Raw genomic sequence first — 24,906 nt, forward strand, 5'->3', positions numbered from 1 at the left:
ACACCTGACAGTAATCGGTATTCATTATGCACTAAACTTTACAGGAATGCATAAGTGTCATTCGTTTAAATGAAATTGTGGCTGCGATGCCATTGTAAATAGATGATAAGTGTTACGAAAAATAATAAATAATAATAATAACTATATCTCAGAATTGTCACGCTTGAAGTCAGTAGTGCGACTTCTTACTAGGCGATTATATGCGATACTAGCAATATATGCACTGCATCATATCGATACCTCAGTTCAATAGGGGAACAACTCAAAATTTAAAGGTTTTGAGTTAAGAATTCCATTCGATTTAGAAAGGTCTTTTCTTTATAATTCAGCAAAAAAAATAATCAAAAATTTCTTCAATGTGTCATAAAATCGAATAACCCTTTCTGAGATTAATCAGTAACTCCGTTATATAATCAAATTTACTGGTTAATTCCCTATTAAAATGTATAATTTCATTGTGCATTGATGAATTCCACTAAATTAAATATAAAAAAACATACACTTTCATCGAAATCAAGGCTTTAAAATTAAAATGAGAATTACTGCAAAAAATTCAAACACCATTATCTTGGAACAAGGTTTTATGAGTTGTTCCCCTATTGAACTTATCGATATGTTTAACACTAATACGTATGTTCAAAGGCTGTAATAATCCGTACGTAAGTTTATGATATTTTTTTATAGACATCTACAGGTAAATTATCGTAACAGATCAGTAAATTTTACTAGAGTTGATGGCTATTCATTATCAGCCTTCAAGAAAATAATTAAAAATTAGATAATTTTCAAAACAGTTTTTTCTACGACATTTTTTATACGTCATGTAGTTTTTTGATTCTCATTACTTGAATACTGCAGACCGATTTCCGTCTATAGAAGGTATCACAGAGCCGATTAATAAATAGAATTCCGATAGGCTATACCCAAATACACTTAATTTTGAATGTATGAGTGTCCTACGAAAATGAACCGCACATTATATACGTGAAATAGTGTGCGTTGCAACCTTCAAATACACCAATATTGAATGAGCATCAGTGCATAAACTGAGAGCAGTTGTCAGAACGAAGAATAAGTGTACTATTCTTAACACGTGTTTAAGTTTATCCCATATTCTTCCACACTCGAGATCGGTTGCGTGTTACTCCATACCCGTTAGGTATTTCAGTTCCCATTATTTATGATGTTCTTCAAAAGCAAAGTGGTCGAAAACATAATATATATATATATCAGTGGCGAAGGGTGGAGGTAGGCTGTTAAGATTCGCTATAAATAGTGCACACTAAACTTTGTTAGTCATATGTATTTGTTTTTATTGAACTAAGACTACAATTTACAGATGGTGTTAGTTAGTTTTTAAAAATCAATTAAACCCTGCCTAAACGAAACCATAATAGTTTTGGCCTAATTTGGGCGATACGACAAAATCGTGCACACTTTTTCTTTCATAGTTATTTGTTTTCGTTGGATTAAAGATACATATTACACATATTGTTGGTTCATTTTTTTAAATTCATTAAGCCCTGCCTGAACCAAACTATAATAAATAAAAAATATTATTCTATCTATAAAATATTCAAAGTTATGTATGATTTAATTGCATAATTTAAAATATTTTATAGATAGACATGTATTTTTTAACTATTATCTATTATGGCTTGGTTTCTCAGGGTTTAATTGAATTTTAAAAACTAACCAACACTTTCTGTAAATTGTAGTCTTATTTCAATGAAAACATATACGTATGTCTGAAAAAGTTTAATGTGCACTATTTATGGCGGATCTTAACAGCCTACCTCCACCCTTCGCCACTGATATATATATATATATATATATAACACCGCTAGTAGAGAGACTCCACTGTCGTATGCATACTGTATCATTAATAATTTATACTATTTTACAACGTTTTTCTTAGCTCGTATTCTTATTTGTCCGGTGGTTCTTTGTCCGGTACAAATCTTGCAATCGATTTTTAACTAACTTCCCGACTAGCTAGACATTTGAAACTTTTAGAATATATCAGAACACGATGCCAATGCATTTTTTAATACTTTTAGCCATCTTTAAGTAGAATTGAATTCATTTTCAGTTATTTCGACACCATTATTGGTTGCAAGGGATCTGGGGTCCTAGCAACAAAATTATTAATATACGTGCGTTACTATAGAAATCAATATGACATGTCAAAATGACATTTCAGTATTATTCCTATCAACTACAATTTTTTTATCGTTTAAGCTCGTCAAGTGAAGTTTATATGATTCAACAGAAAATTTAAAAACGTTGTATATAAAAAGTTCTTTTTATCTTGTAATTATTTTTATTATAGAATATTCCGTTAAATTTTTGATTCGGTGTTCTAATAATGGCGTGGACTGACAAAACTAGCACGCATGTCTTTTGTTTTAGAATATAATTAATAATAAGACCATAAATCCAAGTGGGTTTAACATATATATATATATATATATATATATATACTACATAATATTATCGTCATCTTCTAAATGTTACGTAGGGTATTGTAACATGAAAGTTTATTATGTGTCAGGTGTGGCAAGGCCGTAGTTGTTTTAAATTTTCCTTGACATAGTCAATAGTGTATATAATTTATAAATATTTTTACTGGAACCGTTTACCGTGATGTCACTGCTTACTTATACAATAGTATTATAATAACAAGAATTTCATAACATCTTTTTTCTAGTTCGAGACATGAGATTTTGAATGAAGAAATTAAATTGAATGGCAACTTGTAATATTTTTTCTGTACTTCTACAATCATCATGGGTTGCGATGAGTTTAATAGGTTTGAACCCAAGACGGCGGCCGCTCCAGATATTCTTAAGAAAATTCAAGCATAAATTTCTTCACAGATATCAATTTTGTACAAGATCTTGAAAAGACTATTAAAATATTTTAATATTTTTTGTAGTTAAGTAGTTATAAGAAGCCAAACTATACATAATTACAAGTTAAAAAGAACTTTTTATGTACCTACAACGTTTTTAAATTTTCTGTTGAATCATATAAACTTGACTTGACTAGCTTAAACGATCAAAAAAAATTGTCCCTCGATGGCCGCGTGGCTCAAGCGCCCGCCTATAGTGTCGAGGGTCCCAGGTTCGAATCCTGGGTCTGGCAAGTACACATATTGTTTTTCAATTTGTGTATGAGTCAGAGTATGGACCTAATAGGTTGAGCAAGTGGCTGGCTGACATCCATTTCTCGTAAAAATTAAATCTGTTAATACAAACCTCCACTCTGGGGAGGCCCATATGATCCTATTAGGATCGGACATGGTCAAAGAAGAAAGAAGAAATAATACTGAAATGTCATTTTGATTTCCATAGTAACGCACCTATATATTAATAATTTAGTTGATAGGACCCCAGACCCCTAGCAACCAATAATAGTGGATTGGATTAAGGATTTCTTCCGAAATAACTTTTTATACAAAACAGAATTAACTGAAAATGAATTCAATTCTACTTAAAGATGGCTTAAAAAATGCATTTGCATCGTGTTCTGATATATTCTAAAAGTTTCAAATGTCTAGCTAGTCGGGAAGTTAGTTAAAAATCGATTGCAAGATTTGTACCGAACAAAGAACCACCGGATAAATAAGAATACGAGCTAAGAAAAATGTTGTAATAAAATATGAAAATTGTAGAGAATGTGTTTGTGAAAAATGAGAAAATATACGAAAAAACTTGTGAGATAATTTATGGATGACAACCAGAAATAAATTCCAGAAAATAAACTTTTCGCACAATTTTATACATACCGCACAGCATGTTATGTAGGTACTTATGATTTAAAAATAAATTATTCTCTGGTAATGTAATTTATACGTCCACGACGGCCATGCGATTACGAGTCAGTCCTATAATGTCGTGGATCCTGGGTTCGAATTCTGGGTCAGGCCAAAACTTTAAAATTAAGTTGCTATAAAACATTTTATAGACATGAGTCGGTATGGGAGTATCCAATACTAATAAAAAAATGCTTATAGTACGTAGTTATATAATATGTAAATCATATTTCACATGTTTTTTACTTTTATGTTACTTGAACTTCTTTAGTCATTCAAATATTAATTTTTTTTTAAATAACAGACTTTTCTAAATTTCAGTAAACCGGTAATAAATTGTCCGTTACCATTTTAACGATAATGAAATACCCGGTAATTTGTATATCCCTGGTTACGACATCAGGGAAATGAAGACACATTTGAACAGTCATCGGCCATCGTGATAATTGTAGTCGTATGCAAAATTCACTTAGAGTAAAGTACTTACATGCTTTTTTTTCTTTTGAATCTTCTTCCGCGTGTAGTTTTCCTTTCATATCGTTTACGCAATATTAACTAAGGCATTGTTACCATTGTTAATAGGTAGAAATAACCCTTTCTCTACTAGATGGAGTCCAAATATATGAAAGTTAACCTAAAAAGGGAAAAATAGAGCGAACGTTTTAATTAGCTACTATTTTTTTTTTAATTATATTAACTTTATTTTAGATTCATTCAATCAGTAAATTTTATAAATTATTAAATGTAAAGTTAAGTACCTATTACAAATATAACTTTGAAATTTGAATTTATTTTGAATCGATGATATTAATAATTATGTTTTGACTATTTTGAATACGCAACATTGATATCTGCACCTGTCGGCACTTCAAATAAGTATAAAATAAAATGTAGCTAGTAACTTACTGTCTGCGAAAGGACAAATTGTATCAACTATTGTACATAGATAGGTAGGTAACTAAAAATACTGATAATTTGTGATCATATTTATGTGAACAATTATATATAAAATCGCAATCGGAATTTTTCAAAGCGCCAACGAAAACTTTGACTGCAAATTTATTCAACCACACTACCTAAGGAATCACTATCAAATGTTTTAATATTCGCTCAAATTACACTACCAATTCTTTGCTTTCACAGTTTTGAAAAAAGTTTAATCTTAGATAATGGTAAATACAAATACAATTTTTTTTTTAAATAAAACCACATTCAATCCCTGGCTAGAAGATCATAAATGGGTCTCCACAGAGTCGAGGTTGTTTTTATTAACCCATTTTTATTTTTTACGAGAAATAGATTTTATCCACTTGGTCAATTTATTAGGTCCAAACACACATGTAAATTTTCCAGACCCAGAATTCGAACCCAGGATCCACGACATTATAGGACTGACTCGTAATCGCATGGCCGTCGTGGACGTATAAATTACATTACCAGAGAATAATTTATTTTTAAATCATAAGTACCTACATAACATGCTGTGCGGTATGTATAAAATTGTGCGAAAAGTTTATTTTCTGGAATTTATTTCTGGTTGTCTTAAAAATACTAAAAACATTAATAAACAACAAAATATCAATATTTTTTCTTTTTCTGATATTCTTTATTTAGGAGCAAGATTTCATTGACAGAATGTTAAAAATATGTAGAATTATATAATCGTACAATAGGTAATTAATGTTGAGGTCTTTCTATTCGCTTGATCACTGGTGCACTTGTATTCTTTCAATCCTTACCTACAAAATAATATTTTCACATTCAAAATGTAGGATTACTTTTTCAATAGGTTCATACTATTTTTCTCATATTATTGGTCGTGAATACATGACATATAATGTATGTTATAACTTTTTTACTGAATAAACTGTTTTTTTTTATTATGACAATATTTATTTTAAGTCAAGCAAACCGTTTTTTTTTAATTCAACCACTTTCATAGCAACTCCCCTTTTAGAATATACTTACTGGATCTAATAAATATTTACGTTGGTATATTTTAATATACTTACCTAGTAGAATATAATAATAATATTTATCAGGAATTATATAGAAAATAAACAGAATTGGCTTTGTTACATTCTAATAATCATACAGGCATATTTGCATTAAATTTTTGTTTATTACATACTTAAATCGCCTCGAAGCGGTACAGAAGCGATTTCGTAAGCACGTAAATTTTAAAGCTTTCCGTTATGATTTATCTAATTCTATTTCGACCACTGCAATTTTTATGGTACCATCTTTGGAAAGTAGACGTTCTATATCTGATCAATATTTTCTTTTTAAAATTATCAATGGTTTTGTTGACTCGCCAAACCTACTCGAAAGGGTGGGTATTAGAATATAATCATATTTCAGTACGTCCATGTGAAGTGTTGTTAAGATTTTTTATATTTATTAATTTTTAAAAGCATTTTATAAAACCATTAGTAAAATTTATGTCGACACTATTATAGTGAAATATTTACAATAACACTTTATATTGATAATCTCTGTGATCCCAAATTTGACAAGAATTAGGCATTTAAAGATACTTTTAAAGATACTGATTATAAGCTATGTTTTTGAACATTCACATGTGATAAATATTTTACGAATACCGTTTGCTTTATAATAATTATTGACCTAAGAATAAGGTAGTATTTTTTTGAAATACGCCATTTCTATTGGCATTTGCCAGTGGCTAAGCTACAACATACGGCCGTAGCCATAAATTGACAAACGATAAATGAAGTAGGGACTAAGATCATGGTAACACGCGTGTTTGAACATGTACCTAACCGATTTTTTTTTTAAAACGATACATGCATATAGCATCTATCTCAGATAGCATCTATCATCATCAGATATCATAGCATAAAAGCTCCATTTTGACGTACGCTGAGCATGTGGGCCATTTTTATAATAGAATTGCAGATTTTTTTGAAATATTTATTGTTTAAGATACCTAACTATAATAATTATGTAACCCAGAGGAGTTACACGTAAAGGGGGATCTGAACTCCTCCCTTAAGGTTAAAAGAAGACATGTAGCTACCTACGGCAAAAATTGAAATTTATCGACTGCGCCACGGGGGATTTAAAGATGACGGGTCAAAGCATTTAGAAAATGGCGTCGGTGCTGGATCACCCAAGATAATGAAAAATCTAGAGAAGGCCATGTCTCGACAATGGTTGTAGTGCTAGGGTGAAAAACATAATTTATTTCGATTTCATAAATTGATAGCCCATATACGATTTCAAGTATTGCCAACAATACATGCATTAGATTATATGACGAATTTATACGGTTAATCAGATAACCGTAAATTTTATTACCGGTTATGAAAACCCTAGCTGTTGTGACCGGTTATATACTGTATACGATACGCAGATCTCGAATACTCAGTACCTGTCGGTGCAAAGTTTTCACACAGAAATCTACTGTTTGTACAGCAAAAAAGTAATGGCTGATATGTTGGTGTAGATGTGAAATCATTATCATAAATACAATGCAACCAGTGTGTTCAGGTGTAATAATGGTGATGTTAGAATTATAACGGTTACGTCACAAATGCAAGGCAGGTAAACCGGCAGACCGCGGTCATTTTTATGGTTCCTAAGAGCGCTCTATAAACTATAAGTAATAGCAGATTTGATATAACCATGGTCCAACCATTCATAATGTTGAATATCGCAGGAGTATAAAAGTGAATACTGTGTTGTGAATATATAGAATTATTCGATATTAAATTTCGACAGATTTTAACACATGCACACTCTATTGTCATATGTTTTTGCTTGCGAAGAATTGATATTTTACGTTTCTTTTCGGAAAAAATTGCATTGCCATTTGATTTATAGTAACATCTATCAACATAAATTATAACTAATGAGCTCAGACGGTAATTAACTATTCGTCACTGGAACATATTATTAGAATATAATATTCAGTCGATATCAAACCTTCCAATCAAGCAGTTCAAAATTAACCTCTTAATTAAATAGTCGTTCCTCTCATATTGTGTTTATCCTAATATGTAGGGAATGGGACAACTGGACGTCAAGACAATTGGACGCCGCACAGTCGTCGACACGTATACAGAACGTAGACGAAGAATTTTAATCAGTTTCTATCTACTACTTAGTAGTTTTAATTCATTTTACTCTTAACATAATGTTTTTTTTATTGCGGATTGAGAATTACGATACCTAAGGCTTTATATAAAATAAAAAACTCTTTTTTCGTTAGAACTTAAACGTATTCACGATTAAATCATTATTTACGTGTGTATATTTAAATTCTCACCAACTATTAAATCATAATTTAATAATTTAAATATAAATAATAATATAACATATTTTTTTTAAGTACCTATAAGTACCTAAAGTATATTTAATTTCGAATTGCGTGGCGTCCAGTTGTCCCGGCGCCAAATCGTCCTAGACCCTAATATGTGTTATAAGTATAAATTTAGATAACTAAAATAATATTATATAAATATATACATTCTCAAAATGTAATACAGTGTGCACGTGAATACAATAAGACAACCATTAAAAACACAGTTCTGTCTATCAATCGATTGTCTATCCACATTTCAAACTATATATCAAACTTTAACATAGTAGTTAAACAACTCAAACAGTAACCGTCTTAAATGAATAAACAACTACAGATACCGACACTTCAAAGTATCAGAATGTGTAGCGGCCATCCGTGACTTCGAAAAGAAACCCACAGACAGCGCAGCCCACTTGCCTGGAAGTGGCAAGCATTATGTAGACGGAATAAGATTCATCCCTATGTTCACTTCGTAATATTCACTCACAATCTCTCAGCTTCAGCTTAGCCTGATTACTTCTGACACGTTTGATCAGACAGGTTCTCTATTTTGAAATTAAGCCCTTTACACTATTGATATCCATTTCTAGTACTAAGTGTGGTTATCTAGTTGTCAAATGTGATACACACCTGAAATGAACTTGTTGAGCGAGTCATCTTATCTTGTTTGAAGTATTCTTTATTATTGTTGATCAAACTATGTGAACTCTCTAACTCTACTCTACTCGAAATCTAAAGCGTTTGAGTTCTAAAATATATTTTGTTTGACGTACATATACATATATATTTATATAATATGGGTATCAATATTTTACAACTAGTAGCCGTATAGTATATGGATAAAAAGATCGACAGGCTCCTAGTTTTAGTGATTCAGGCCAGCGTGGTCTTCTAACTATGCATATCGAAAGACAAAGAGCATTGAGAAAATGAACATATTGTACAAGAAGTTGGAAACATCTGTAATTATTTAAAAAAAAAAAAACACATCAGATACTCGTCGCCAATACTCAGAATGTGCAAGAGTGAGCAAGGAAACCACAAAATGCTCAGTAAATTAACATAAAAAAACGGTGGCGGAGCAACTGGGCTAAAGGTCGAGTGTGACGAGTGAAAAGAAACGATTCTATTTAATATTTAATTTCATTATATTGTAAAAGTATAATGTAAAAAATAACCTTTTTTACATTGATAGACGCCCAATGATTATCATAAAACAATCACAACTGTTTTTGGACAGCCATATATACAATTAAATCAAGTGAAATGTCGTAAAGTATTGTTTAGCTTTTCATCGTCATCAGTCATCACCATTGACTCCATAAAACGGTATGGGCAATGGCTATTTTGCGAAAACGTTGTAAACATTTCGCTAAATAATTAATTCTATGTTTTGAATGCAAACACACAGAAAAAAAACCATAATATGAATTTGTCTAACGCAGGAATTTAAAATCTTACTAAATTAGAAGGGAACGAGACCATCATTATTTTTTACCAAACTTTTAAAAGTAAGTTTTTACGATATTTAGCGTTACTATTGACACAATCAATGCACGTGATTGAAAAACATATATTTAAACTATTTTTAAAAACGGGATAGCACTATTGTTAAACCTTTTGGCAGTAAGAACTTCTTTAATAATCTAAACTATTGTAGCTCCTGAAAATAAACCTATGAAAACGGTAAATCGAAAAAATGTATAGTTTTTGTTATAATGTTAATCAAAACGCAAGAAAATTATGAAAAAAAAATAAAGGACACATAGAGAAATAAATTTAAGACTTATTTGACATAATATGAAAAATTAAGCTTTCCTTCGGTAACAATGAGAACGGGCATTTTGATCTTGCAGATTGGACTTAATCCCGGAGTGGTGTTAGGTTAGGTTAGGTTGTGTTAAGTGTCATATGCACAGTGCATATATTATGGTGTTTCCAATGGCATACATTAGGGGTGGTCATGCCCCCATGGACATTCCCTTAGATGTCAAAGGTTCATGTAGTTTATTAATTTTTATTTGACTACCATAAACAGACAGAGATAAACAAAAATATTATGAAATCAATGAAATGGATATCCGTTTCATAGTAAGCTTATTTTAAGAATCAAAACTATACATGTAAGTATGTTTATTTAACACTTCCGTTATTGCAATGTCACCTTAAGTTACACAGTATATTAAACTGAAAATATTTCAGTTAATATGTAATTTTCATATTTTAGCTATTCCTAGAATCATCAATATTACATCTAATTAAGATGTTATAAATTTTCTAATTTACCTGTCATAAATATTTATAAATGCAGATTGCAAACAGATCGTCGCATTCCAATACGAACAAAAGAGGTTGATCTAAATTCTAAAAGTATATGTGACAAAGAGAGACATACTAAATGGTATGATTAAGATAGTATTATGGTTTGTAGGAAGTGGAAATGTGTAGAAATACTAGTCAATCTTGTACGGTAACCCATAGTGACATCACCGAAATGGAAGGAATTTATTAGCATCGTAACGAGAAGGTTCAAAGAGTCTTTAATGAAGTACTACCGTATTGATTGAATGAATATTTAAGAAAAAGTAAGAATTTTAAGCCAATTAACTCATTCTTGCACAATATCAAAATAATAAAAATATGACATATTCATCTGAAGTTTACTGTTGATATAACAACACTTTAGTACCTAGACACTCTCACGCAATATCTAATATTTAATTGTAGTATAATATCAACATTTTTCACAGCAGTTTAACACCGTTGCGTAACAAACATATGAAGGAAAATAATTGAATGGGTGAATTTGCTTTATTTTTAATGAAATGCTATGCGAACAACAACGTACCGTACAAACTCATTATGTAATAATTGACCCACATTTACGCAAAGGAAAAATGTATTGTAGATAAAGTAATGTGTCTACGTTTTATTTTTTACTGTATAATTTATTATACAGTAGGTAAGTAAAAATTTCCTACATTTCTCAGGTAAATACGAAATACTGAAAAACGTTATGCAAATTATATATAAATACGCACATGTTGGTTTGCGTAAGCGTCAACGAGTGAATATAATAATAGTTACAAAATTATTAATATATGCCTGTTATAAAATATGTTCTCTCAATTCTTTTCTATGGTATGGAAGTATGGACGCTAAACCAAGAGATGTCGCGGAGACTTGAAGCTTTCGAGATGTGGCTGTATAGACGCATCCTCAAAATTCCTAGGCCTGACCGGGTGATAAATATTGAAGTTCTAAATCGAACGAGGAAGGACCGAGAAGTTCTAGTTCACTAGATCAGTGTTTCCCAAAGTGTGGTACACGTACCCCCTGGGATACGGGTAGAGTTTGGTGGGGGTACGCGCTGCACCGGGTTTTCGCTACGCCTGGTGCAACAAGCATTAATACGACATCAATACAATATCCATGCTAGAAGGTTTATCGACTGCGGAAGAAGAGCAATAATTGTTGGAATAAACAGTGTATGTACTTTAACATCATTCTGGTTGCTCTGGTCTCTGTTTTAACAGAGAAAGTCCTGAAATACATCTTGCCTTTTGCAACTTCATATCTATGTGATGCTGCTTTTTCAGCATTTGTAGACATTTAGTAAAAAAAGAACAGGCTTTTGGATCTGAAACCGCATTTCAGATTAAAATTAACAACTAGGGAACCAATTTATGATGATCTGTCTCAACATAAACAATTTCGTTCTTCTAATTGAATATAACGAATGTTATCAATTTTATAATATAACTTTTATTTATTCTATTTATGTTTTATTATGAATGAATTTTATTTTTCATTTGTTATTATTTTGTTTATGTACATACCTACTAAAAAAGAAAAAAAAATATTTTGATTGTTATTAAAGTATATGCCATTTTTGACTAGGGTATTCAGTGTTACGAAAATTATAGAAGGGGTACACAGATATCGAAAATTTGGTATTATTCATAAGATAGAGTATGTAGTTTTCATGCTCATTTCCATTTGAGGCTTTTTAGAAAACTCTATTACATCGTATACCCCTGCTTGCCCCCGATATTTGTTTTTAAATGTTATACCCAGCATGGATTTCTCCATACCTTAAAACATGGTATGTATTTCATATAAAGGTGTCGAACATCGACTCCAACCATATTCATGGGTCTAAACTCTAAGACCTCCTTTTTTTGGACAAATTTGGAAGAGCGCTGATGAGTAGGTATTAAAATTGACCAATAGTTAAAATTTGTCGCAATTAGTATGTCAGGCCGTAGCATATTGGTTAAATGCGACGGATGGAGCGTATACCCGGAAGATGCAGGGTTCGATTCCCAGCCGGGGTGGCTTACTTTTTTCAAAAAAGATTTTTTCTATTGGTTATAATAATATTATACTCTCTCAGAAAGTGTTTTTTCTAAATTATATAATAAGTTCAATTTGAATTTAGGTTTGGATTATATCGCTTGTTAAATTAAAATATAACTTTTATTATAAATAGTAATAAGTATTGTTGTTTGTTGTATGAAAAAATCTAATTTATTATTATTTATCTAATTTAAAAATATCTGATAAAATGTTACATCAACTAAAATGACGCTTCAAATTTATGTAGAAATATCTAAAACTAATAGATTACGTATAAAACGGTCACATTATCTTAATTATTATCTATTAATACCTCTAGAAATACAATGCTGTATTAAAGTACTGAAGTAATCAGAATTACCGTTACATATAATATTTTTTGTAAATGAAACAGAATACCAAGTAGGTCCATGTAAGAGAAAACAACTTTCTACCTGTCGAAATTTAATCTGTCCTGAAGATTAAAGTTTGAAGTGAGAGTAGATTGAAATCAATATTAATAACGTGCTGTTGATTCAACTATCTTTCTGGTAGATACCATATCAAAATAAAATAGATTGTACTTAAAACTATCCTACTTAGGTACTTACTGCTTAATAGTATGTATCGTCTCAGCTACTCTCGATAGTTGAAAGCCTCTCCTTTATGTGTACAATTTTCTTATACCTCAGGCCCCGTCCACCGTTCGGCGGAGCGTTGAGCGGCGCGCGTAACTCAAACGTATAACCGTGTGTGAAAATGTTCGTAGACAATGTCTTTTTTTGGTTATACGTTTGAGTTGTGCGTGCCGCTCAACGCTCTACCGAAAGCGTCTACGCTGGACGGGGCCTTAGTTATTTGTAGTCTAAACTTAATTATCTCATCGATCCAGCGGTGTCATGGTCGTGCTATAGGTCTTTTAATATCTCTTGGATACCACTGCATGGTAAGATTAATTGTCCAGCGATGATCTGTTGTTCTTTGAGTAGTGAAGTCTGTTTGTCTCCACTTTGAGGTATTTACTCTTTACGTGTGTCTCTCCATAACACGTTGTACAAATGTAATTTAAAATGTATGTTTACTACCTCGTATTTCTGCATAAAGCATTGTTCATTTAAATCTAAAAGACAATCATACTTTTCACTGAAAAATAATTAATCATAATCATTTTTCTATATTCACTGTTCATGCAGAACCTATACAGAAATATGAACAGCTCCATATCATTGTTTTTTGTCAATTAATGAATTAAAGGTCAATCATTCGAATTAAATCACACTACTTTTCATAATTTGTAGAATTAGTCACAAGCGATTTAAAAAAATGCAGATGGCGCAATTGATTCCGCATAAAATATAAAAAGGGGCCTCGAAATAATTCAAATCAGTTATACCTACAAAAAACTGTATCAAAATCATAAAAATATGCTTATTGCATAATATAAACATAATATAATATTACCCAAAGCATAATAAAGTCCCTGTAACTGACATCCATGGGGCCTATAAAATAACCACTTGTACACCAAATAACCATTAATATTAGTATGTTTCATCAACTAAATTATCATTTTCATCTTTAACAAAAATTGTTTTCAGTTACAGGCTGTGATTATAGGAAACAGGTAGATTCATATTGTTACTAGATAACTACCTACGTTGGTAGTTTTTTATCGTGGGGGCTATAAAATCAACCAGTGCCTCGGGCCTCCACGTCCATAAACCTGTCACTGACTTTGGTTAAAATATGTTGCTTAATTTTAGAACACGTTTCCATATGTAGACAACTTTAGATATACTGCGTTTTAATAACAGAATCAATATGTTCTACAAAATTGAAATTTGAAAAGTTTTAAACCACCAAAAAAAATATAAAGCTATTATAGCGTGAATTCTAAATTTAAATCATGGTTGTATTGTGCATTAAAGTATTTTTATAACCTACAAATTATATTATTCGCAGTGAGTAAATAAGTGAATAAAACTGTACAGTTATCTCTTTAGGTCAACACTACGTTGAAAACTAGACATTTCAATTAAAATTTCAGTACATATTCTGCATTGAAATCAGGAAAAGTAGACCATTTCCGGAGACCCGCAACCTAACCAGTTTACAATAACCCGCAATGCAAAACATGTTTATTTATAATATGGACTGCTGATTTTACCCTTTTACGGATAAACCCGTAAGCTAAATTTTTATTCACATTACTGCTTCCTTAAATGTCTTGCCTTGTTTGATGTAAATATTTATATTAACTGTTAGTTATAAAATAAATGTTGTCTTCTGAGCAAGGTCAGAAGAATATTCCACAAGTTAAATAAATAGTTATGTAGATAGTCTAAGTGCATTTATTTATGACTGAATCTATAATCAGTATAGCAAATACTAATAGGAAAATAATCAAACTGCGGATAAACATAATTCTTTAAAATATTTAACACCACTGACCTTAAAATGATCCATAACGTCACAAAAATTGAAAGATTTATTACAATAACATAAAAGTAGTAACTATATGTTAATTATATGTTTGTCATTGTAACTATACATAGCTCCCAAAGACGCCAAAAGGTAAAAAAAACCAGTAAACAAACGATTCAAATGAAAAAATTCAAAATCTATATACAATATTTTTTGTAAAAGAAACCGTTGCTTATTGAATTAGAAGATATATTATCATCACAGAAGATGATGATAAAGATTAATTACACATCATCATTTATGGCACTACAACCCTTGGCGGGTCTTGGCATCCTTCAAAAACTTCCTCCATTCTGAACGATCCAGCGCCGACATTCTCCAGTTGCTTTGACCTAGCATTCTTAAATCTGTTGTGGCTCAGTCCAGCTATTCTATTTTATTGCCTTCTCTTGCCATCGGGGGATGCGTACGTATACCGCCTCGCCGGTATAATCATCTGGCATTCTATGCACGTGGCAGATTCGGCGTAGTCTCTGCATTTTCATATGCCACGTGATATTTTCGCCCCCATAAAATGTGTACAGCTCCTCATTATGCATTAACCTCGAAATGCCACTTTCTTGAACAATCCCAAAGATTTTTGTCAAAACTCTCCTCTCAAAGATATCCATATTTATCTCATCCTATTTGCTGAGTGCCCAGCATCCTGATCCATATGTTAATACCGGGCGCAAGAGAGTTTTATATAATGTTGTTTTGGTTTTCCTTCAGAGTGATTTAAAACCCATATTAAATATAAACCTATCATCGTAGATGAGGGCATTTTGTCTTAGATTAGGGCACATGTATGGAGAACAGGTTTTCCCCTAAATTTGAATAAATATAATGTGTCACCGTGTTTAAACCTTTGTAATCTATTTAAAGTCTTTGGGTAGACATGAAATACAGATATAAGACGTACATAATATATTATATAGCCCAAGAGAGGGTAATATAAAGTTAGTAAAAACGACAAAACATTTTAATTTGAGAATAAAGATTGTCTAAATGCGCTAGAGTGATGTATACTATAGCAGTCGATTCCCAATCAAGAACCACTCCTCTGAGATAAATCCGCCAAGGCATTCATTGCCATTACTTTGAAATGGTTAAGCAAACATGTAATTAAATGGTAATGGTGAATCCAGATAACAAATCCGCTGATCGGAATATTACTTACTATTTGAATTAATATTGCTACCGTGGGAAAGAGTTATTCACTTGGAGTTATTTATTTTGTCGGTACTTATTTTAATTATGCCCGATGATTGATAATATACTTAATTTTATAATAATATTTTTGTCTTATAAACTTTATAAACCCAAAACACATTTTTGACAAGAAACAGTTTATTGGTTATACCATGGTTATACCATGGTTATACCACCTATTTTTTGTTTTACGTAGTATTTTGTTTTAAATTGTTCGAATTTCAAAAAATCAAACAAACAAACTTTTTACAAAATGACATAGATTATTCGTATTTAGGAGGTTTAAACATTATTCCGGTACAAGAACCCGATTTAAAAGGTTTTTGTGGATTGTTTTTTTTTTAAATTATTATTAGACGTGTTTCAGTTAATCATACACATATAGAGTTATTCAATAACGCTAGCATATTCAATAAAAGTTGACATTTTAACCAAAAATGGATATATCAATTTTACTAGATATACCGACAATATAATATTATTACAGTGTACTTATTTGTATACATTAAATCAAAATTAAAAAAATAAATAAAGTGGGAACGATAGAATAGCCCAAATACATAAATATAAGAATGTTTGAAATATTTTTCAACGAAATTAATAAAATTTGTATTTTATTTATTTATGAAAGAATAAAATAAGTATGTCAAATTAATTGTGCCAACCATCAATTCTTGGTAGAAACACAATATATTATGATAGTTAATTCACATAATTTAGTAACAATCAGGACCGGTTCAATCGAATTTAATATGAAATTCTCGATTATTTCAAAAGATATATTCTTATGGCTATAAGCTGTATTTCTGTATTGCTGTATTTTAACCTTATTTATAATACAATGTGCTACATTTCGAGTAACAGTGAAGATCTAATTGTATTTATGATTTAATATGTTGGAATTGTTATTATTCGGATATTGTTTTATTATATTTTATATATTATAATGAATCCTTGAATTAAATTAATGGTATCGATTAGTGAATCGTTGATAATAAAACTGAAATATATATATTTTTTATTTCATTGGGGTTTTATATTGCATTAGAAAAGATATTACTACAGCAAAGACTGATTACAGTTAGTAATAATGTGTAAATATTCTTGCTTACCTAATTTCGGAGGGTGGTTTGTAGGCAGCGCTTGTGACGTATATATCCGATCCATTGTCGGTGAGGTTATTGTGGTCTTGGAGAGCAAGGTTCTGACTATGGTTGTGACTATGATTGTGGGTGTGATTATGGTTGTGGTTGTTGGGGATCGCTCGCGAGGGTGTCGTCCGTACTGGCGACGTGGCGTTGCGGTGCTTTCTCGTGGGCGCAACTGGGGTGCTGGACCGTTCGTTGCTCGTCTGTTGGCGGAGAAAGAAACATATATAATGCACATAGTATTAATATTTAACCTATGGCATAATTTGATAAGATAAGATTATATAGGTACTAACGTATTAGAAATGCGATTTACTGATTCAAGGTTAATCAAGATTGCAGATTGAATCCAAATGTATTTATGTCATATTGGTGGATCAGAATTCCGGATAGCAAAAAAACGACTGATCAAATTTGTCGATGATTACTGAAAAGAGAGATTAATTAACACTATGTAGATTTTTGATAAGTGATTTATTTATTTAGAAAAAGAGTATTACGGCATTACAGCGATTGGCCAATGCGCCATAATACATAATAAATACAAAATAATAAAAATATCTGAATTACAAATAACAACTAATATAATAAGAAAGTAGAAAAGACAGCATATGTTTATGTAAATATTAAAGAAACATATATACAATTATAAATTTAACCTATTTAACACGTCCACAAACATTACATAGTTAATAAAAAATAAATCAATCTTTATGGTGCCATCAAATAAGTTAATCGCACGATACACAGCATCGTGAAATATAACATCTGTCCTGCGACAAGGTATCTTGAAGACCGTAGAGTTACGAGTGATATTGGTGGGAACATGAAAATTAATATTTGCCAGTATATACGGATTGTAAATGAACCCACGAAGAAGTAAAAAGAAATGCTTTAAAAGAGCAATCACTCTTCGGGTGGACAGGGATTGCATTGATAGCATACCCAGAGTAAATTATAAAGATATATTTTTCTTTATAATACGTTAGAAATTGGGTGATGCTATAATCATAAGAGTTGAACTGTTACAACGTATTTATGAAACATCCACTCACGGGCTATTTCAGATGATTTGCATATTACTAGGCCTATACAACAACAGTGAATTCTTAAAATAATGGTTAGCAATAATCTAAAAAATGGAGCATTGAATAAAATTATGGCACATACAAAACTTTTCTATGTCGTTCTAAAGATGAGTCCAAAGCCCGAAACAGCTGTCAATATACATAACTGAATTATAGTAGGATTAACAATAAAATTTATTTTAAAACCATTGAAAATTAATATTACAGAATAATCTGAGTTTTTTGATTAAGAGCTGAATACAATTTATGGATTAGAATTAAATAATATGGTGTAATTCTATTGTGTCCTAGACAGCTTTAATGATATTATCGATTTTGAGTTAATTAATGGTTCATAATGATCATCAGTAGATACTCTAGAGTAGGGTCCATGTGACCTTTTAGGGCTACAGACCAAAAACATACTTTTGGGGGGCCACAGTCCGAATACAATAGTACAATAAATTATTTTATGAAAATCAATACAAAAAGTAAATTATCTTCCTTTGTCACTGACAAAATTTTGCAATCAGATATTTAAAAATTTGTTAGTCTGCATCTGTCATCACTCCAATTAATAAAGGATACGCCAATTGAAAAATAAATACGCAGTTCCGAATTATAAAATTACGTATAAAGATGCATTTTTTAATTCCATAATAAACTATATTTTAAACTGAAAATGGGGACAAGTGCTAAAAAGGTTGTGAAGCGCTGGTCTAGACTCCAGAGTACAAATGTTTACAATAGTCCATTTTATTTTTGATTTCTTTATTATTTCCAAGTAATAAATGCCTTCAACACTTTTCTCTATAATATGTATGCATGACATGTTTCAAGACATTGCTCTAGCATCTATAGGTTGACAGTAACATCACAATTCAAATAATATCGTATGGTCATCTTTGTAAATTTTTTTCGTAAAAAATAAGATTGAATAAATTGCTTACCATATATTCAGAAAGCGTTCTATCTGACGGCGCTCTATGAGAATCCTCTCCATCCGTCGAATATCCTCGATTGTAGGCCCCAGAGCTGGGAGAACTCCTAGCACCGTTTCCCGCGCGGTGTGTTGCCACATAGTGGTTATTTTTCACCTTGTGCGCCATGTTATTTGCACTATTTCCATACACAATCAATCAAACAATTTCACGGGCGATTTTGACGGGCCATCAATTTGTTTTTTTTATTATTATTCCGAGCACATATAACGCGTAACACAACCACTATCATTAAAATAAACGCTGCCAAAAATTTACGACATCTAAAACGGATGTATAATAAAAGATGAACTAGAGGCCTAGTATTAATAAGAACAAGAGATTCTTACCAATACAAATAATAAAGTTAGTAAGCAGCTAAAAAAAATTAATAATAAACACAAATAGATTATACGTTCGTAACACTTTGGGAATAATTGGTACACCTTTTTAAATATCCATGAAATATATTTTATTTATAGCAGTGGCGTAGTTTTTTTTTCGTCCCAAAAAAAATCTTGCAAGTCGATTGAAAAAAAGACAGTGAAATCTCATTTATAAATTAAATTGAAGGAATTTGCTGTTCGATAAATTGCTTTTAAACGAATCGACAACGATGTGATCTTTGTATTATATTGCTCGAGCTGTGTGAATGAAAACGTCAATTTTTATGTAGCCGGTAATAGTATTTTGTGTAGATTTATTTTACTATTCATTCTTGGATGGACAACGAGTACACTACACACCGTTACAATGGCACATTTAATAATCTATCCACAAAGAAACTCAACACACTTGAAACTCAGTGAAAGTTTTTAATATCGGTTTTTATTGCAATCAATTTTTGCACAGTTTAGATATCAGATGTTGACGAATGTTAAATCCGATAATAAAACACTTAAAAATATCGTTAGAAAGTTTTCACTGCTACTCGGAGATTTTATTGTGATGTTTTCATTAAAGTTGTCGGCCAAAATCTGAAACCAAAAAAAAAATAATATTAATTATATTATTCGAAAATAATTGACGGTTTTGTTAGATTTTTTGAAAATAATAAGCAACATGACATAACAACTAGCATAATTTTATCTCTTTAAAATCGTTTCTTTTCAGACTTATACGTAAAATTATACAAAAAACAATATAATTAATACCATGTAATATTTTATTTTTTAAGATCAACCAATATATATCATTATTTGAAAAACGGAAAACTTTTCTTTTACAAATTCAACCTGCGCAGAAACCCTGTGCGCATTCCTTGGTTCATTTGCTTAGTGACATTACACATAAGCTTGTTCTAAAGTTAAGTAGAATTTTTTGAATATGTACCGACGAATTCGTTTGTTCCTAAATAATAATACAATATATTTATACGTATGCGTAATTAAATAGAAATTTTCTTTTAGGTTAGCTACACAATATACCAGTGACGAAGAGTGACTTTGGAAAGAGGCAAGTAGTGGAGATCAGAGAAAAAGAGCACAATTGTCAGGTATAGTCACGGAAAATAAAACGATAACACGATTTTACTACTGGTATAGATACACACTAATGACAGACACACACAATAGATAAAATTTTAACAGCTCACTGACGATATAAAATCGAGCGATGAGTTTAGATAAAATTTATTTTTTATTTTTTATTACACTCTATACATATATATTATGTGATTTAATGTCATAGATTTTTTTTAAATTATCTTATTATTAATTATTTTAGACACAGGTGCAGTGATAGACAATATTATTATGCGCAAAGGTTTTAAGCTTTGCCTTTTGAGCCTTACGTGTTACATATATTTCGGTAGATGGGGTTGAGGACACGTGACCTGACGCTCATACAAAATAATCCTGAATTCCCTGCAAAATACTACATTTGAAGACAGACGGCGCTGCCGCATATTTTTTTACAATAATTGATAAGAAGATTCTGGTGACAGATGGGTCTGTTTATTTTTTTAAACTTTATAATGTATTTAGTTTGTCGTATGGAGGCATTGCCACTGCAATATACATACTTTGTGCAGCTAACAATATTCGGTACAAGTCCAGATCTGTGAACAGTACAAACGAGGTCAGTCGGAGTTTGCGATTTAAATTACGGCGGCATGCAGCAATCTCAGAGAATGATCGTAATTTCCATGCGTTTGCCCATTGCCCATTAGTATTATACTTGCCATTAGGTAATCGATATAAAACTCGATGCCGGGTAACACGACGAGGAAATGCATTCACGTGCCGTTCGACTCTTGCTACTACCTTTTAAACTTATCCAAGGTACATTTGGTATCAGGAGCTAGAGCTAGACATTAATTCTATTTGTATTACAATCTGGAAATAATAATGATACAACGAACGAACAGCCTGATGCATAGAATATCAACGTAATTATGAGCACATTATGCATAGACGAGATTTAACTAAAAGTATCAATAGCATAGCAATGGCGATTTCTGGTATCAAAATAAATTGTAACTATTCAAAAAAACATAATTATATTCATTAATTAATTAAAATACTTTTTTAATGGTAAAATATTCAATTATTACAAATTAATAGTCAATATAAATATGCAGTTTAGAAGAAAATAGAAAAAAAGGTAGCAGGTGAGTGCTCTTGTCCTTTAAGTTATCGGTCCGCCTATGACTCTGCGACTTTTGTTTTTGGTATAATCTTATTCATGCGGATAGTGAAAGATGTGAGGTGCAAGTCTCATTATTGATATACCCTTTTAACGGATTTAAAAAAAAGGGTATGTATTCCAAGGTATTTCAAGGTTATGTATTTTCAATAAGAAGAATAATTTCACATTTATAAATTTTGTTATACTTAACTTTAAAAACTTTTAATTAAATAAAGCGAAATCTAGTTATTGGACAATATTTTCTAAATCATAAATACATAAGTGTAGCAACACTGATTAGTTGACGCATAATATGCAGCGCTCGAAATGGAAAATTTTACGAACCGAAGCGCTCGATAATTTTACGAAAATAATTACATACTTATAACTTTATAAGTAGGTATTTTATAAAAATAAATGTGTTAGTTTTGGATATGGCCAATTTCGCTCAGACGGTCAAATTATTTTTTCCACGAGACAGCGAAAATTTTGAGGATTTTATAAGCCGGAACGGCGCACCGGTGCGTTCCGGTCCATTTCGAGCCCTGACAATATGTGCAATAGATATTGTCAATCTGATTCCTATTATTAGAATAATATTGTATAATACATGTTTAATACTGCTAATTGCTAATGCTATTACCTAATAAATATCAAATAGTGACCATCTATCTAAATTTATTTGATTTATTTTTTCTAATATTAATGTCATTGAGCTGCGACATGGTGAGAAGGTGGTAGCCCTGCTAGGAAGGTCGCCCGACAAAGGAATTCCGAATTAGGTCGGTCAGGTGGGCAGCACTGGAAACAAAGAATGACCCCTGAGCCTACGAAGTGGCTGCAACAAGCGACCACCTTACTGTCTACTGCCCTATAACAACCGAATAAAACGTACGCTAGGTAACTTTACTTTCACGAGTCTCGGCCCTTTGCGTGCGAACCGAAAGGTTGCGAAATTTGTCGTTGTGGTTGCTTGCGTTGATATCTCTGCGGTAGACAGATATTTTGTATGCATATTTAACAGGAAAATACAATAATTTCGCTGAAAGATTCCTGCTTCTAACAATTAAACATGAATTATTGCCATCAAGTACTTATAGATATAATTTTTTGTTTTGTACAAAAAGACACTATTTAAACACATTATCAGTAGAAATGTAACTAAACGAAACAGCTTTGACAATTATCAAATCATTATGCATCGAAGAATAGTGGGTTAAGAGTTGTAAGCGCAGTGACGTCCCGTGGGGGTAGGCAGATTAAGCGTCGCTTGGGGGCGGCAGTAACTCTAAGTGTGAGGCCTCAGCGCCAGCGTTATACGTTTGAGTTGCGCAAAAAGCTCAACGCTGCGCCGAACGCTGCCACTCAGGATGTACACTAAGGGCGGCAAATTTGGAGAATCATTTGGTATACATAAATAGACATAGCTACCTAAATTTAATAATAAGGAAAATACCTTTCCATTAAAAAAACACTGGTTAGAAACAAAATGTTTTTATGTCCACAAAAAGTTTTAACAGGAATGTAATTTTTTATCGTGTTCGGCATGTCTAGTTTACTTCCGTTGTTCTTCGGCATCCTTGGTAACCAGAAACGACACGTGCAGATTTACAGATAATTACAGTTTGATTTATTAACCGGTAGGCACGGAAATTGCGTTAGCCGTCGAAACTGAAGATGCACCCCTCTCTTACAGAGCGTTCCATCTACCGCTTCTCATTAACGATTCAATTTTGTTTTCAGTGGTAAATATTTTATTAGTAGGTATTGTATCCATGCAATAAATTTCTTAGATATTGGAATCATGAAAGGATACTAAAAAATACCGTATAAAAAGGGGGCGGCATTTTGTCTAGGGTCGTCACTGTGTAAACAAAGAATATTATAGACACTAAGTAATGAAACCAGAAACACTTTAGTTATTTTACATTACACAACAATCATTTTATAAAGATAACACATAAATTAGTATGTATATATATATATACATTTCGAACGTTTATTGGTGGAGATTTTATATAAACACATCAAATTACTATGCTGCACACTACTTGCGAAAAATATTTGTGCGAACATTTTTTTACAATTTGTGGGTGTAAATACTCTCTCTGACACGGTGATAGTTAACCGTAATAAAAATTAAATTTCTTGTAAAGTTTTATCACAGGAACAATTTATAAGTTTACACGAATCAAGGTCACTCAGTTCAGGTTAATATAAGAAAATTTTATCTTCTTATAGAATTGACCCAAGGTTAGCACATCCGTTATTCATCAGTGGTATTATACAAAAAACTAAGTTATAAACTGATGTTAAAGTAACATAAGCCAAAGGGTGTTTTTTAAGCCAAATAGAACTTTAAATTGTAAAAAGAAAACACATTAAATTATCATTTTTATATTCAAAATATCAATTTATTAACATTTGATAATGGTTTAGGGCTTATGGCCACCGCGATGTGCATTCTGGATGTCCAATTTTGGTCCATTGTTTTGAGCACTGCTGTCCGTATACGTATCCGGAAATTTGTACGTAAACAGTTCACCGCAGGACACTTATTCGTGTAACATTTATTCAAATGACGAGTTCTTCGTTGAACATTTCACCGTGGAGTATATTTGTACGTATGCTACAACATGTGGTGAATTTTATGAGATGTCTTTACTAGGTTAGGTTAGGGTTAATCTAATTGTAAGAGTAATATTTGCAAACTATCGTCGCATTTTGTAAGATACGTACAAATGTATTCCACGGTGAAATTTTCGACGAAGAACTCGTCATTTGATGAAATTTTATACGAACTCATGTTTCATGTACTGCGGCACACGACTAAGTGTCCCACGATGAACTGTATACGTACAACTTACATGTAACCGTCCGTATATACGAATAATGCTGGTTTACAAGGCTTCAATGGGGTCTGTAG

The 24,906-nt window shown here is 31.5% G+C and overlaps 1 protein-coding gene across 2 annotated transcripts in view; it reads right to left on the reverse strand.

Annotated features, from left to right (window-relative positions):
- The window catches only part of LOC147063490 (uncharacterized), a 221,739-nt gene that overhangs the window by 37,776 nt on the left and 159,057 nt on the right, over positions 1-24,906 (reverse strand). For both annotated transcript variants that reach the window (XM_085959553.1, XM_085959554.1), the window contains 2 exons: positions 19,323-20,329; positions 17,270-17,508 (listed from right to left, as the gene is read on the reverse strand). In XM_085959553.1, coding sequence (XP_085815679.1) covers positions 17,270-17,508; positions 19,323-19,481 — 398 coding nt within the window. In that variant the 5' untranslated portion in view covers positions 19,482-20,329. The remainder of the gene's footprint in view (positions 1-17,269; positions 17,509-19,322; positions 20,330-24,906) is intronic.

Source organism: Rhyacophila brunnea, unplaced genomic scaffold, assembly GCF_057557595.1.
Source record: "Rhyacophila brunnea isolate RB1 unplaced genomic scaffold, BYU_Rbru_1.0 scaffold_9, whole genome shotgun sequence".
NCBI classification, from domain to species: Eukaryota; Metazoa; Arthropoda; class Insecta; order Trichoptera; family Rhyacophilidae; genus Rhyacophila; species Rhyacophila brunnea.